At 39.5% G+C, this 16298-nt stretch overlaps 1 protein-coding gene across 3 annotated transcripts in view; it reads left to right on the top strand.

Annotated features, from left to right (window-relative positions):
• Positions 1-16298, top strand: part of diaph1.L (diaphanous related formin 1 L homeolog) — a 149643-nt gene that overhangs the window by 52909 nt on the left and 80436 nt on the right. For all 3 annotated transcript variants that reach the window (XM_018252083.2, XM_018252085.2, XM_041586136.1), the window contains 6 exons: positions 1136-1254; positions 2438-2554; positions 5970-6085; positions 8456-8520; positions 10733-10912; positions 14753-15481. In XM_018252083.2, coding sequence (XP_018107572.1) covers positions 1136-1254; positions 2438-2554; positions 5970-6085; positions 8456-8520; positions 10733-10912; positions 14753-15481 — 1326 coding nt within the window. The remainder of the gene's footprint in view (positions 1-1135; positions 1255-2437; positions 2555-5969; positions 6086-8455; positions 8521-10732; positions 10913-14752; positions 15482-16298) is intronic.

Below are 16298 nucleotides of genomic sequence, written 5' to 3'. Positions count from 1 at the left end.
ATACATGAGGCCACGAAAACATTCAATCTGTTAACTTTTTTAATTGTTCACATCAAGTGAATGATAATATCCTAGTGATTTGAATAGCTTTCACTCTTAAAGAGATACTGACAGCAGAAATTAAACTTTTTTACATCTGTCATAAAATTGCCTTTGAAAGCTACTTATAACTTTCCCATAAAGTATAGGGCTGCCATATTTTTGCAGCAGGAGTCTGTTATTATTAGAAACAGGCTAAGATGGGATGGCAAAACAGTCAGGTTTAGAAACTTCAAGTAACAATTACTTAAAAATAAACCTTTTCGTAAAAAACAATCAGCATGACCTGTAGGTAACTTTTAATATACATTCATATTTTAAAAAGTAGTTTTTTTACTTTTACTTTAATGCTCATAATGATCTATCCTAAATACATATAAGATTGTGGTTAGATAAACGACAAAGGAGAACTAAAGGTAAACTCTCAGGGGGGGTGCCAAGTTGCGTGGCGCCATTTCTTTCACTTGAAGTGCTGTGCCGCCATATTGTTGTAGAGCAGTGGTCCCCAACCAGTAGCTCACAAGCAACATGTTGCTCACCAACCCCTTTGATGTTGCTCCCAGTGGCATCAAAGCAGGTCCTTATTGAATTCCAGGCTTGGAGGCAAGTTTTGGTTGCATAAAAACCAGGCGTGCTGCCAAACAGAGCCTCCTGTAGGCTCCAGTCCACATAGGGCTACCAAACATCCAATCACAGCCCTTATTTAGCATCCCCATGAACTTTCTCATGCTCTTTTTACATTTAAATGTGGCTCACGAGTAAAAAGGTTGGGGGCCCCTTTTGTAAGTTCACAGTCATCCTTTGCATCTAACGAAGCTCAGCACTTGCTGGTACTACCATTCTATCTCTGTTTAAATTGCTTTATTGAGATCTTTTGCCCCAATTTCTTAAAACTACATTTAAATCATTGTCTCTGTGACTGAATCTGCAGGAAGCATTGTATACAGTAAATCAAAGTCATATGTAGCTACAAAGCCGTAAATATCTGGAGTGCAGTTCCAAAGAAAATTTTTTACATGAACATATCCGGACATGGCTGTTGGAAAAAATTAATGCATTATTTGCAGTAAATTAATCTTTGCCTTTCTGTCTTCAGGAATTACATAATACAGAGAACGAAGACCTGAAGGTGCAGCTTGGTATTTTTGAAGAGCATTCTGAACTCGATTCTGATGACTTGCGAGGACGTCTGGATGACATCCGCATTGAAATGGAATATCCTTTTGCGATATGCACACAATGCTTTCTTCATTGCTTAATTTCAGATAGCTTTTTGAAAACAAGGCTTTTGTTTATAAGACTAGTCAAATATCGGAGTATCTTTAACCTCTGTGCTCATGGTATTCAGTGATGGAATATAGAACCCCTGGTTTAAGATTCCACTCTGCGGAAAGCCACACAAAATGGGACTTTAAAATGTGCTGTCCAACAGATCACTCAAGTCAAGAGTGCTTCTTTCCAGCTTGGTGACTAGGATTATTAGTTAGGTATGGTAAAAAGTAATGTAGGATAATAGTATACCTTTTGAGAGAAATATGTTTTCAGCGTTGATCTTTGAAGTTCAATAATTCCAGTATATATCTTACAGTGGCATAGAACATATTTCTTATATTTATTATTTTCCAAGCCTCACATGTAGAACGAGAAAATATTTTCATTTCCAGACATTTGACTTAAAGTATAGCCATTCATATGAGAACTCAGAATAGGGTACTACTCAACACATAACACAAGCTTAGTTTATCTATTTTGATCATATTGTTCTAACTTCACTACAGCAGTTGCAGCTAAGCACGGAACCCCTGATGAGTCTTGCCCAATTTTTCAAACAGAGACAGAAATCGGCATACGTTATTTGGCTATGTTTTTTTGCTACTGGTTGTATTCTATCTGCTTTGCCCAGTAATGTGTCTGTATATCTGGAAATAGTTTTGTGGGCCAAGGAAGGGGGTTGAATACAGCAACTGGTAACTTAAAGGCCACTAGAAAGCTGGGTATTTTTAAATTCAATATTGACTTCCCCCAGCACTGCCGTTCTACTCCTGCATTAGGTTAGTCTTGCTCCAGAGTGCAAGGTACAGGGATGCACTCATTTCATATATAAACTGCACTAAATCCTGGACTTTGAGAATGAGGCCTGTCCTGATGGAATCTAAGATAAGTGGGGGCATTTGCTCTGTCTTACAGGGTTGCTGGTTGTGGGAAGCTTCCTTGCAGCTGTTTGCCATAAGTGGAGTTAAAATAATGCAATGTAGTTTTGTAACCAGCTTTGTTATTGCATGCTCAATTTGTGCGTAGGAGAAACTGTATGGTCGTGTCCCTATAGGCTACTATTTTTATAATATATATGTTTATCTATGTTACAGTCAATTACTTCTTCTCCTTAACTTTATCGTACTGATTTCAATGACGTCTTCCAAGTCCTTCTAAACACTGTCAAGGACTCTTCTGCAGAACCATTATTTCTTTCCATCCTTCAGCATCTTCTGCTAATTAGAAATGATTATGATGCCAGGTAGGACTCTATTCAATACATCACAAGAGCGATTCAGTTTAGCAGCACTGTGATATGCCGTTTGACATAAGCTTCCATATCAGTGTTATAGATGTGATATTGATGGAATCAAATGCCGCTGATCTTGTCATGTTAAGATGAGGGGACACGGCGTGTTTCTAAATAAATGGAGAGGGAAGACGCTACTGTTGAAATTGTTAGCACCAACATTATTCTTCAGCAATTTTGCAATAGTCATATCAGTCTGTTTTACAGTGGAGCTTACAATCTAAGGTTACTGTCCCATTCACACACAGAGTAGTCAGTCACACAAGCATAGGGAGAACATATACACTCCTCTCATGTAGTATTCTGGCTGTAATTGAATCAAGGACCCCAGTGCTGCAAGGCAGCAGTGCTTAGCACTGTGCCACCATTTTTTTTATGTGCCCCGCTAAATGCAATTATTTAGTGAGGATGTGTCTTTTAAAATGGCATCCTTTTAAACCATCGCAGCATCAGGATACCTTTGCTATGTGTTTTCATAAAATTTCAAAAATAGAATAATAAATCGCTGTAATATAGTCTACAAAGCGTTCGCTGTGTTAGCTATATAGTACTGCAAGTCTTTGAAAGCCATATTTCTTAACCTGCAGTTATCTTAATTACCAGTAGATGTCATCTGTATTCCACCTCCTTTCTGTAGGCTCTTCATTTGTGCTTACAAAAGAAAGAAAAAATTGAAAGAGCTGGCTCTCACTGTTGCACCATCCCATATATGACTTCCGAAATAGTTAGAAGTGTGAAAGTTAAAACATAACTTTTAATCTACAATTAAAATAGATGTCCAGACGAAAATTATTAAAAGAACAGCTAGAAGCAGGACGTTGATTGACTGGTATAGGAGGGTTGTCGCGATTGAGGTTAAGCGAGCCTTTTAATCCCAGCAGACTAGCTACTGGTAAATATTAGTACTACCACCAATTGTGAGTACAAACCCGCGGTTTAATAGGCAGTTTCCAACCCCTTCACCCTCATAGCACACCTCCCATTGTCAAATAACATTCGAGTAGTGCCTTGTTAAAGGTGCTCAGTATTCTACCCAAGGCTCAGCTTCAGGCCCACGGATCAATCCAGCCCATCCAACCCCTTCACCCTCGTTAGACACCCTCCCGATCCGTTTAACCAATAAAGTCCCTATCACACGTCCTGCCTAACTGCAGCTAAAAAATATGCGCCTGACGCGCGTTTCACCCGCCAAGTGCGGGCTTTGTCAAAGGCATATGCGAGACCGTCGTTGCACTCCTATAAATAGCTGCGGAACAGCCGTTACAAATTCAAATGGACCAATCAGTATGCGCAGCGTCACAATGGAGAGCATCCGGCCAATGCCGTCTTCTCCCTGCCGTTCTGTGTGAGGTCGCTCTGGAGAGGATTTCCTATAGAGCGATACTGACGTAACCATTTGTAGCATTGAAACAAAGTTTCCATAATGACACCTGGCTGCCAAAGTATCCAAATACTAGTAAATCGATTGAGGCCCTTAAGTGACCACATCCCTAAGAGATATTGTGATAGAAGTTACTATAAAGTATTCTGGATATATTATATGCAGACAAAATGTCATTTCTTTGAAAATCATGATCACTCCAGCATGGGCCTTAAAGCAATGGGGCTATCCAGAGTATCTCTGGGTATTAGGGGGGGGGATCTGGAAACAGCTCTCCTATCCAAAGAAAGTGAGTGGATCTTCTTAATGAACGCACTAAGTCCCTCCGGTCTAAATGCTAGTATTACAATGAATACATTTATATAATCAATAATACAAGCATTAGAATTAATATGCTTAACATTTTGTCTGCATATAATATATCCAGAATACTTTATAGTAACTTCTATCACAATATCTCTTAGGGATGTGGTCACTTAAGGGCCTCAATTATTTGATCATTACACCTAGGTCCAGACTTACTTGTCAGGATAAGTGTAAATTTATTATCTTGTACTTTAGAATTTTCTAAGAGCAGAACTGCTACTAATCTAGCGATGAAAGGGTTAACACCCATTATCATTATTACCAAGATTGTAACCCAAACCCATTATGAGTGAACAGTATGTGTTAATAAATTTTCATTTCAGATGGTGATATATCAATTTACTAGTATTTGGATACTTTGGCAGCCAGGTGTCATTATGGAAACTTTGTTTCAATGCTACAAATGGTTACGTCAGTATCGCTCTATAGGAAATCCTCTCCAGAGCGACCTCACACAGAACGGCAGGGAGAAGACGGCATTGGCCGGATGCTCTCCATTGTGACGCTGCGCATACTGATTGGTCCATTTGAATTTGTAACGGCTGTTCCGCAACTATTTATAGGAGTGCAACGACGGTCTCGCATATGCCTTTGACAAAGCCCGCACTTGGCGGGTGAAACGCGCGTCAGGCGCATATTTTTTAGCTGCAGTTAGGCAGGACGTGTGATAGGGACTTTATTGGTTAAACGGATCGGGAGGGTGTCTAACGAGGGTGAAGGGGTTGGTGGGCTGGATTGATCCGTGGGCCTGAAGCTGAGCCTTGGGTAGAATACTGAGCACCTTTAACAAGGCACTACTCGAATGTTATTTGACAATGGGAGGTGTGCTATGAGGGTGAAGGGGTTGGAAACTGCCTATTAAACCGCGGGTTTGTACTCACAATTGGTGGTAGTACTAATATTTACCAGTAGCTAGTCTGCTGGGATTAAAAGGCTTGCTTAACCTCAATCGCGACAACCCTCCTATACCAGTCAATCAACGTCCTGCTTCTAGCTGTTCTTTTAATAATTTTCGTCTGGACATCTATTTTAATTGTAGATTAAAAGTTATGTTTTAACTTTCACACTTCTAACTATTTCGGAAGTCATATATGGGATGGTGCAACAGTGAGAGCCAGCTCTTTCAATTTTTTCTTTCTTTTGTATACTATTACTATTTGGCTTTGCACACCATATACTACTGTACCTGATGGTTGGTGCTCCCCAACACCACATTTTTTTCTCTTCATTTGTGCTTGCATCTTGTACATTTCTGTTTTTATCTTTTGGGTCCAAGCACATAAATATAAAGCCTAGTGCAAAGTGTATTAAGCATATTATACCACCAGCTATTTTTAACACTACTATATGGCTGTCTCCATTTTATTATTATCTGACCTATATTTCAATATCAACTATTGACAAGCAGAGCTAAAAAGTGATTGGATGGCTGTCATTAACCCCAGGGTTAATGGTAAAAAGACTTGCCCTGGTCTTAAAAAGTTTCTAAATACATAACAGTAGCCAGGTTTATTACTTTTTCTGGATTATTATAATAAAGATCTGAGTTGCTGGGCTTTACTTTACTATGTAAGGAAAACCTTTCCACAGCGTGTAACATCTTGCCTCTGTTTCCTGTAGGCCGCAGTACTATAAACTGATAGATGAAGTTATATCACAGATAATACTTCAAAAAAACGGGGCTGATCCAGACTTCAAATGCAAGCATGTAAGCGTAGAAATCGAAAATCTGATAGGTAAGTGTCCGTGGAATTTCCAGTTAAACTGTATTCAATGTATTAAAGGGGTTGCTCACCTTCCAAACACGTTTTTCCAGTCAATTGTTTTCAGATTGTTCCCCAGAAATAAATACTTTTTTCAATTACTTTCCATTTTTTCTTTTTTACAATTTTTTTTACAAAATGTCCCTGAGTCTGGCAGCTCAGTAATTCCGGTGCAGATTCGAAACTGTTAAATGCAACATTTAGTTGATACATCTTTCAGCAGCATCTCTGGAGTATTCACAACTATTGTATCAATTCTAACAGCTGCCTTTAAAGGGATAAAATGCATCAGTTAATAGTGCTGCTGACTTCTGCTCTGAAATCTATTTTTCAAAAGAGCAAACTGATTTTTTTATATTTAATTTTGAAATCTGACATGGGTTAGACACATTGTCAGTTTCCCAGGTGCCCCCAGTCATGTGACTTGTCACTCTTTTTACTGCTGTACAGCAAATTTGAGTGATCTCACTCCGCCAGAAGCCTAACAACAAAACAATGGGATGGTAACCAGATAGCAGCTCCCTGACACAAGATAAAAGCTCCCTGGGAGATCTAAGAACAGCACTCAATAGAAAAAATCCATGTCACACTGTGACTCCTTCAGTTACATTGAGTAAGAGAAACAAAAGCCTGCCAGAAAGCGGTTCCATACTGCAGCACTGGCTCTTTTTGAAAGCACATGACCAGGCAAAGTTACCTGAGATGGCTGCCTCCACACCAATATTACAACTAAAATAAAACACTTCTTGAGTTAGGAATGAAATTTTATATGGTAGAATTAATCATTTGCAGTGTAATTTAGAAATAAAAGCGACACCATAAAAATCATGACAGAATCCCTTTAATGAAACTTAGGGATTCTGCTCAGCGGGGACAAAGATAACAAATGTATCAATTTAGAAGTTTAAAGGGTTGGCGACTCCCCTCCGAGAGCTGCTTTAGAAGGTGAAAAAAATTACACTTTACACTTCAATATTAGAAAAACGGTCACACATAGAAACTAGAAAGTAATTGAAAAAAGTCATTATTTCTGGTGAACTATCTGACAACAACTAGGTGTTTGTAGTACATTATAGTAAGGTGGGTCAGCTCTATATTGTCAGGATCACCCGCATAAATAAATGTGAACATTTAACAGGCCATTTATTAGATGCATATGTCTGTGTAATTCTGCAACCCCATCTCTTCCCCAAATAAATATACTATGCCTTCAGTTACATAGCAGATGAGTTTCTACTTCCACAGTATCCGAAAATTACTTTTAAAATATTGACAGAGGTGGAAAAAAATCTTTGGAAGAAATGCCTTAAAAAAATCATAGCATAGGCTTCCACAATCGATGCCCATTAATAGCTTTTTCACTAAAAAGAGGTTCAACCACAGGCTGGTTGCTTCTCACATGAGAGGGAGCCGCTGATTGTTGTGGGGTTTGATGCCTGCTTTGCTCTGTGGAATAAATAATCACTTTCACAAAATGTATAAGCCTTTAGTTAGGTTTGGGAACTTACATCTTATACCAATGCCTAACAAAGACTGTCCAGCTTCCGACGTGACGGCTGCAGAAGTTGCAAGTGATCTTACTATATGTAGATAATAACACAAGTCCTGCTGCAGAAATTGCCAGTCACTGCTAAGAAATTAAAATCAAACAGCTCCTGGGTTCAAGAATTATATTCAGGAGCTGTATAATCACTGAAAAACTGTACTGTACATATCCCGAGCCTCCATGAAGTCTCTCCCATTGCAACAAAGATGTTTGTTGCCTTGTACCCACAGTCTATATAGCACACAGAAATAAATATTACAGGTGTGGGATCCGTTATCCGCAAACTCATTATCCAGAATGCTCCAAATTACGGAAAGGCTGTTTCCCATAGACTCGATTATAATCAAATAATCCAAATTTTAAAAGATTGTTTCCTTTTTCTCTGTATTATAATAAAACAGTACCTTGTACAATTAATTCTTATTGGAACTAAAACCAGTCTATAGGGTTCATTGTTTACATGATTTTCTAGTAGATTTAAGGTATGAAGATCCAAATTACGGAAAGATCCATTATCCAGAAAACCCCAGGATAACAGGTCCCATACATGTATAACGATTCTAATTGCTCTGTGTCTAATAATTCTTCTGGGGAAAAATTATTTTCACTGTGTGCTTTTTTTGTACTTGGCAAATTATAACTTTTATAAACATTAGTTGTAATTGTGCAGTAAAATGAGCCATGCTGATTGGGTCATATACCTAATGAACAAGAAAATTGCTTTGTTGTTAATTGGATAATTTTCATAGCTCTGACATTTTTTTTGTAATATCGTTACTTTTTTTAATTGCTTGCAGATCATCTAATCGACAAAAAGAAAGTAGAAACAAGCGAGGCAAAAGCACGGGATCTAGTGAAAAAGGTAAACGGCAAGGAGATTATATTTTCCGCTTTTGGAGCTGACACTCTATCATGTGACTTCTCCTACTGCTTTTACATGTTGGCAAACCGCTTAATTAATTTAATTTTAAGGGATATGTCATTGCATCTGCGTTTTATTAAATATCTCTTTCCCCAAAAGTAGCCGCAGGATGTAAGATTTATGAGAATTAAATATGAGAGGCTTAACGTACACAATTTTGCTTTTAAAGGGGAACTGTCTCTGTTATTAAAGAAATACACTGATAAGTGACTAGTGGATACTAATGGATTCACTTTTTTCTGCTGTGTCTATCCCTGGGCTGTCACAAGATACCTGTTGGTGATCTTGCACCTCTGGTTATCAGAATGGACACAAAGAGAATTGACACAAAAATAGTGTAAAATATGCCCTTTAAAGGTGCTTTGTGTTAGAAGCTATATTATCTCTAAGGCACCTCATGCTGGTCAGCAGGACTTGAAAAAAAAAGAACAAAACAATATATACAGGTATGGGATCCGTTATCCGGAAACCCAGTATCCAGAAAATTTCCGAATTGTGGGAAGGCCGTCTCCATTTTATGCAAATATTCCAAATTTTCTTTTTTCTCTGTAATAATAAAACAGTAGCTTGTACTTGATCCAAGCTAAGATATAATTAATCCTTATTGGGAGCATAACCAGCCTATTGGGTTTACATGATTTTCTAGTAGACTTAAGGTATGAAGATCCAAATTACGGAAAGATCCAAAAAAAAAACCCAAGTCCCGAGCATTCTGAATAATGGGTCCCATACCTGTATAAAGATCTCAGAAATTCATAGTGCTGGCATGTTGCTGGCTGACAGTAGCCTCTGCACAGCCAGGCAGCTCACTGATTCTGTAGTTCAGTTCCGCCCTGAGCAACTTTACCTTATAATCTTTGGTTTATTCAGTTATTTTTTTTTCCCCTCACTTGGTGAGGTTTGAAGCGGCAGTGTTTATTAGTTTGGCAGCTCAGAATTTTTGACCCTTATCTGCAGCACAGAGCTCCCATGTTTACTTTTTCAATTTCAAAAAATAATTTAGCTGTCAGCGTGAGAAGAGATAGTGCCGTGGTCGAGCTGTCGGGTGGCCTCACCCAGGAAATTTCATTCCCAAGCGTGATACTGCTGATAGGGTGACCTCCATGCCCCAGGCTGATAGTGGATAATTGAAGTTGTGACTGGGATGTAATTAGAAGGGCCATCGGAGTGTTTCACATGTACTGCCCAAATTGTTTTCTTTCTGTTTGCTTATTGCATTCTCTAAATAAATGTGTTTCCTACCAAATGTGCAACACTGCATAGAATGCCATTAGGAAAAACCATATTACATTAATTACATGCTCTAAATGTCACAGTAGCATTTAGGCTCCAGTCATTCAAATTTAAAAAAATAAATAAAAATAAATTATGTATACATGTGTGTATATATAATTGTTCCACCTTCCTATGTTATCAGTAGTTTAGGTTATTTAATCTACTTGTTAGCTTCACTTTATTATATTTCAGTTCTGGATCCCCTCAATATATAGATTTGCAGTGCTCATTTATATTTATATTACCTTCTCATATTACTGGAAAACCTGGGACATGTAATAAATGCAAGTTGCTGGGATGCACTGATTGTGACTGACCAGAAGCATGTTAATAAGGGCTCTTGCACACGGTCGTATTCTCCTGCGCTCCCCTGCGTTGCGCTTTCTTCCGTTCAGCTGCACGGGAGCACAAGAGTAGACGCACTCCATTATTGCGAAGGGGACTTCACTCACACAGACGCATGTATGCGACGAGCTGACTTGAAATGCAACATGCCGTGTCCCACCTGCGTTTGCCGCTTACATGCGGCTGTGTGAGTACAGCCCCTTCACAATAATTGATTGCGTCTACTCTTGCGCTCCCCTTTGGCTGAACGGAAGAAAGCGCAACGCAGGGGAGCGCAGGAGAAAACGGATGTGTGTAACAGCCCTTAGTCTGTTAAATGCTGAGGATTAAACAGGTGTTAATTGTTAAAATCTTTGTTTTGCCATGAAATATTCTGAGACCATCAACCTTTTCCCATCAGTTTGTTGTGTTTTTATTACCTTGCATTACAGCAGACAATGTAACTGTTTTTCCATGCTAAATTTACTTTTTTCACTGTGTTCCTTCAGCTTCTTACAGGGTTTTTACTAATCTGCCTTTCTGTTTTGCACAGTTGGATCTAGAGCTCACCGCACGCCATGAACTCCAGGTGGAAATGAAAGCCAAAGAGAGTGACTTTGAGCTGAAAATAACAGAGCTGCAGGGGGAGAAAGAAACTTTGGATTCAGAGAAGCAACAAATCACGGCCGACAAGCAAAAACTAGAGACTGAACTTACCCAGCTTGAAGAGAAGGTAACTCTTATGTAAGACTTAATGGAAGGACCAAGGTCATGGTCTTAATCTCAGTTAATAGTTGGGTTAGTTGTAATTACATTTTATGTTTGGAAACATTTGATAAATGCTGAGAAAAATGGAACCGCTGTCCGGATAACAGGAGATTGTATATTAAGTTACAGTTCTTGGTTTTTGGCCAGGTTGTATTATAGCAAGTCAAATCGCTGGTGGGAAAACACTCACGCGGTCCTGCAGATTCAACACGGACGTCAGCCATGTGCTTAACACTTGCTGTTTGATAATAGAGGCGTCTGCCATTGCAGCCAGACTAGAAGATATGAAGGCCATACAAGAAACCAGTTATTTCACATCGCAAAATGCCCACCACGTGTGTGTTTACAAGCTTTAGTTTACCTAAACAGATCTAGACTGCCGTGGCATTTCAAGTACACAGAGGCCCAAATAGCCCCCCCACCAACCAACTAAATAATGACTGCCAACTTACAGCAGCCCCTCTGTCATCTTCCAGACTCCACAGATTGCAAGTCCTATAGCTAAATAAGGTTGATTAGGTCTGTGTCAGGTCTGTGAGAGGATGGGGGGAGAAGAGGGGAAGCAGTAGTATTGGGTGTGATTGGGGCATGGCCAGGGAAATGGAAAAGCCCATTGCAGCAGAATGTAAGGGGGACAAAAAGAATGAATAAATAAAAAAGGGCCCAGTTATATATTCACAACATATTGTCTATTCAGCCAAAGGGTAATATTTACTAGTAACGGTATGGGGCCTGATATACACAATGCTCGGTATATCAGGTTTTCTGGATAACAGTTCTTTCTGTAATTTGGATCTTCATACCTTTTGGCTAGGGCTACACGTTGACCAAAAACCGCTTGGTGAAATCCGCTGCCCGTTTCCCAGTGGATTTCGGCGAAGAAACGCAAATCTCTGCATTTGAGCCGGAATCTGCTGGTCTGTTTGTGCGCTTCCGATTCAATATTTCTGAATGCGGAAAAGATAGGATATTACTGCCAGCAAGTTGTGCTGCATTCTGGCAGCGAATTTCAGTGAGCGGTTTTTGGCCCCCGTGTGGCCCTAGCCCGTCTACTACAAGATTGTGTAAACATTAAATAAACCCAATAGGCTTGGTTTGTTTTCAATTAGGATTAATTATATCTTCGTTGGGATCAAGTACAATGTACTATTTTATAATTACAGAGAAAAAGGAAATATTTTTAAAAAACGTGGGTTTATTTGGATAAAATGGAGTCTATGGGAGACTGCCTTTCCGTAATTCTGAGCTTTCTGGATAACGGGTTTTGGGATAACGGATCCCATACCTGTACTGTATATAATATATGCTCAAAATTAATGTATTCTGTCACAGCATCAAAGTTGCAATTAAATTCCAAGTTGAGGGTAAAAAAAAACCAATCCACCTGCACAGATTATCTCTGTCTGCAAAAGGAAGTTTTTAAATGCAGTACATATATTTATGTTAAACACAATGGGTGCTGCCCAAGAGCTGTAGAGCTAGAACATGAAATTTAGACACCGCAATAATAGAGAAACCTAATGAATACATTTGAGCTGTACATTGTCAGGCCTTTGGATTAGTTCTTTTTATTATTGCATCTTTTTTTTTTTTTTCTACACTTCTGTCAGTGATGGGGAAAAAATTAGTTGGAAATGGAAATCAACTCGTTCCAACTACTTAAAAGATACCGTCTGGAAGGGAGAGTTATAATTACAAAAGAAATAGGCAGTTACACTTTGTGCAAAATATTTTTGAAGCATAAATCACTCCAAAACATAATTTTAGATTCCAAGGAGAAAAATGTCGCTATTAGAATTTCATAAAAGTTTAATAATTGTTGGAACTGGCTCAAAACTTCTGTGCGCACCAAGCAGAGTGACGCAAATTAGGAAGGAAGTTAATTTTCTGTTTCTCTGTGTATTCCGGCATGTGCATAAATTAGAGACGCTGTATTTTTACAGATTATGTCCTCGCTGTCTCAATTTCAGACAGTTGGAATGTGAAATCTAACATTCAAAAATGTGAAGTTGGGTTGTGGAAAATGACCGTAAATGCGCATCGCTTTTAAAGATAAAAATCCCTCTTAACTCCTACTCGGAAATGTGGATGTAATGGTTTGGCTCAGGGAGCCTGCGTGATATCTGAAAATGTTAATGAATTTATGGCTGATCTGCAAGAAGAACATTGCATATATACTTATAATTTAGACTGTCTCTTTAGAACATGGCAAGAGTAAACCCAAACAATACCCTTCCTGTATTAAACTGAAATCTGGCTCATTTATAAGGTTGTAGCTGCTGCTTTTATTGTCTTTTCCTTTGCCTACAGACAAGAATAACTTCCTTATACAGGTATGGAACCTGTTATCCAGAATGCTCGGGACTTGAGGTTTCCCAGATAAGGGATCTTTCCGTAATTCCGATCTCCATACTTTGTCTACTAAAAAATCATTTACACATTTATTAAACCTAATAGGATTTCTTTGCATCCAATTGCATACCTCCCAACATTTTGGAAATAAAAAGAGGGACAAAAAAGTTGCAGCTGAAAATTTGTTGACCACACCCATTTTTGTGGCCACACCCATTAATTAGCTTGTTAATTTTACAAAATTTGGCAGGTTATGAAAGTTTGAACATATTTCTGTTTTTTTTTCAGTAATTACACTTTTGCTAATGAGGGTGAATTGCCCTCTAACTTTTCCCAAGGGACCTGTTATCTTATATTGTTAAAATTACTTATTTGCTTATCTCTAAATTGCTAAAAAAAAAAAAAAATCTTGTATGAAGCTGAGGCTGTTCTGGGCTCTCTGCCAAAACCAATTAAGTTAGAAACTTTCTTTCTTTTTCTGGCTGTTCAGTGAAGACAAAAACGGGACTTTCCAATACAAAGGAGGGACTGAGGCTTGAGCTTTCAAAAGAGGGACTGTCCCTCTAAAAACAGGACAGTTGGGAGGTATGCAACTGGGATTTGTTATATCTTAGTTGGGATCAAGTACAAGGTACCATTCCATAACTACAGAGAAAAAGCAAATCACTTAGAATTAATTGGTTATAATAAAGTCTATGGGAGATTGCTTTTCCGTAATTCTGAGCTTTCTGGATAACGGATCCTATACACGTACAGGGTCTTTTCCACGCATAGATGATCTGATTAGCCCCCCCCCCCTCCTTTCACTTTTCTACCTGTGGGCTAATAATTTGGCCCCCTTAAGGGGAGAGGGGTCTTGCTAACTTTATTGTATGGGAGACTCTGATAACTGATGGTGACCCTGGTATTGTATGTTGCTTACCACCAGATTTTTGTCCTATGTTTGCTTTGGGAAGCCCTTCGTGATCTCTGTAGCCCAAGTCAATTCCCCAAGATAATGTTTTGTACTAAGGATCTAGACAGGGATAAGTCAAGCAGCTGAAGTTGCTGAGTTTTCTCAAAAACACTTCAGTGTCTTTGGCAAAATTCTTAGGTTGCAACCTACTTCGCAAAGATGCTTCTAATATTTTGCTTGAGTTGCTACAGCTAATGCCCATCCTTTCCCAAATGGCTCATTGCGATGTTTTCACTCGTAATCAAGAAAGGGATTGTTTTTTAAGTAAAAAGATAGTTAACATCCAAATGGCCTCTATTTATTTATAAAAATGTACTAAACTTGCCTTTATTGGGTTGAATTATAGTGTTTACCAAGGCTAAAAAATATATAGGTATTGTAATTGGCTGTAGAATACAGTCTATTGAAAACTTGTCAATGCAGTTGTCTCTCTCAGGTAGAAACTCTCCTAGGTAGTGGTTAAATGTTACTGATTATAGCATTGCTGTCTTTCTGCAGGTTGAAAAATTGTCAAATGAACTTGAAGTTACCAAAAAAGAAATGGCAACAATGTCCACGTCTGCTGTTTTAATCCCTGTACCTTCTACCTCTGAAAATGTGCCACCAGCTCCTCCACTTCCTCCTTTCAGTAAGGGTGGAGCTGCTAATCTTCCCCCTCCCCCACCACCACTTCCAGGTGCAATTGGTATTCCACCCCCACCACCACTTCCAGGTGCAATTGGTATTCCACCCCCACCACCACTTCCAGGTGCCATTGGTATTCCTCCACCTCCTCCACTTCCAGGTGCCATTGGTATTCCTCCACCTCCCCCACTCCCAGGTGGAACTTTTATTCCTCCACCTCCCCCACTTCCAGGTGGCACTGGTATTCCTCCACCTCCCCCTCTTCCAGGTGGCTTTGGTATTCCTCCACCTCCCCCACTTCCAGGTGGTGTTGGCATTCCTCCACCTCCTCCACTTCCAGGTGGCACTGGTATACCTCCCCCACCACCATTTCCAGGTGGCCCTGGAATTCCTCCTCCTCCCCCCCTATTTCCAGGAGCTCCACCTCCACCTCCATTTCCTGGTGGCCCTGGTGTTCCACCTCCACCTCCTGGATTTGGAGGTGGTGTTCCTCCACCACCAGGACTTGGAGGCTGGGGGGCACCAGCACCCTTACCATTTGGCTTGGCTCCTAAGAAAGTTTATAAACCAGAGGTCCAACTGAAGAGACCCAACTGGTCAAAGGTAAGTGTTTTGATATACAATCAATTTTCTTTTCTTTTAAAGATATATCTTGGTGGGGCTTATAGACCACTTTTTCTTAAAGGGATACTGTCATGGGAAAACGTTTTTTTTTCCCCAAAATGAATCCGTTAGTGCTGCTCCAGCAGACCTGCTCTGAAATCCATTTTTCAAAAGAGCAAACTGATTTTTTTATATTTAATTTTGAAATCTGACATGGGGCTAAACATATCATCAGTTTCCCAGGTACCCCCAGTCATGTGACTTGTGCTCTGATAAACTTCAGTCACTCTTTACTGCTGTACAGCAAATTTGAGAGCTATCACTTCCCTTTCCCCCCAGCAGCCTAACAACAAAACAATAGGAAGGTAACCATATAGCAGCTCCCTAACACTAGATAACAGTTCACTGGTAGATCTAAAGCTGGCCATAGACGCAAAGATCCAATTTACGAGTCCTCTATTCGTACGATTTTGGGACCGTGTGTGGACCCCGACATTTTTCGTCCCGCAGAGATACGGTGGTTTGGTCGATTGGATAGGTTAAAAGAGTTCTGTTGGCTGCCGGTTATATCTCTGCATGTATTGCCGATCGGACTATTTTCAGATTTTCCAGCTTTCAGATTTTTCAGGGCAGAACATTGGCTGATCTGTTCTTTTACTACTTAATTTGATCTGAATGGTTAGTGGCAGGTCGGGAGATTGATAAGTCCGATCGTTTGAGGTTTCGAACAGTCAGATCTTTGCATCTATGGCCAGCTTAAGAACAGCACTCAATAGTAAAAATCCTTGTCCCACTGCAACACCTACAGTTAGATTGA

Source organism: Xenopus laevis, chromosome 3L (genome assembly GCF_017654675.1).
Source record: "Xenopus laevis strain J_2021 chromosome 3L, Xenopus_laevis_v10.1, whole genome shotgun sequence".
Taxonomy (NCBI): domain Eukaryota; kingdom Metazoa; phylum Chordata; class Amphibia; order Anura; family Pipidae; genus Xenopus; species Xenopus laevis.
Note: the sequence above shows the minus strand (reverse complement) of the source record. Positions and strands in the feature narration are given on the sequence as shown.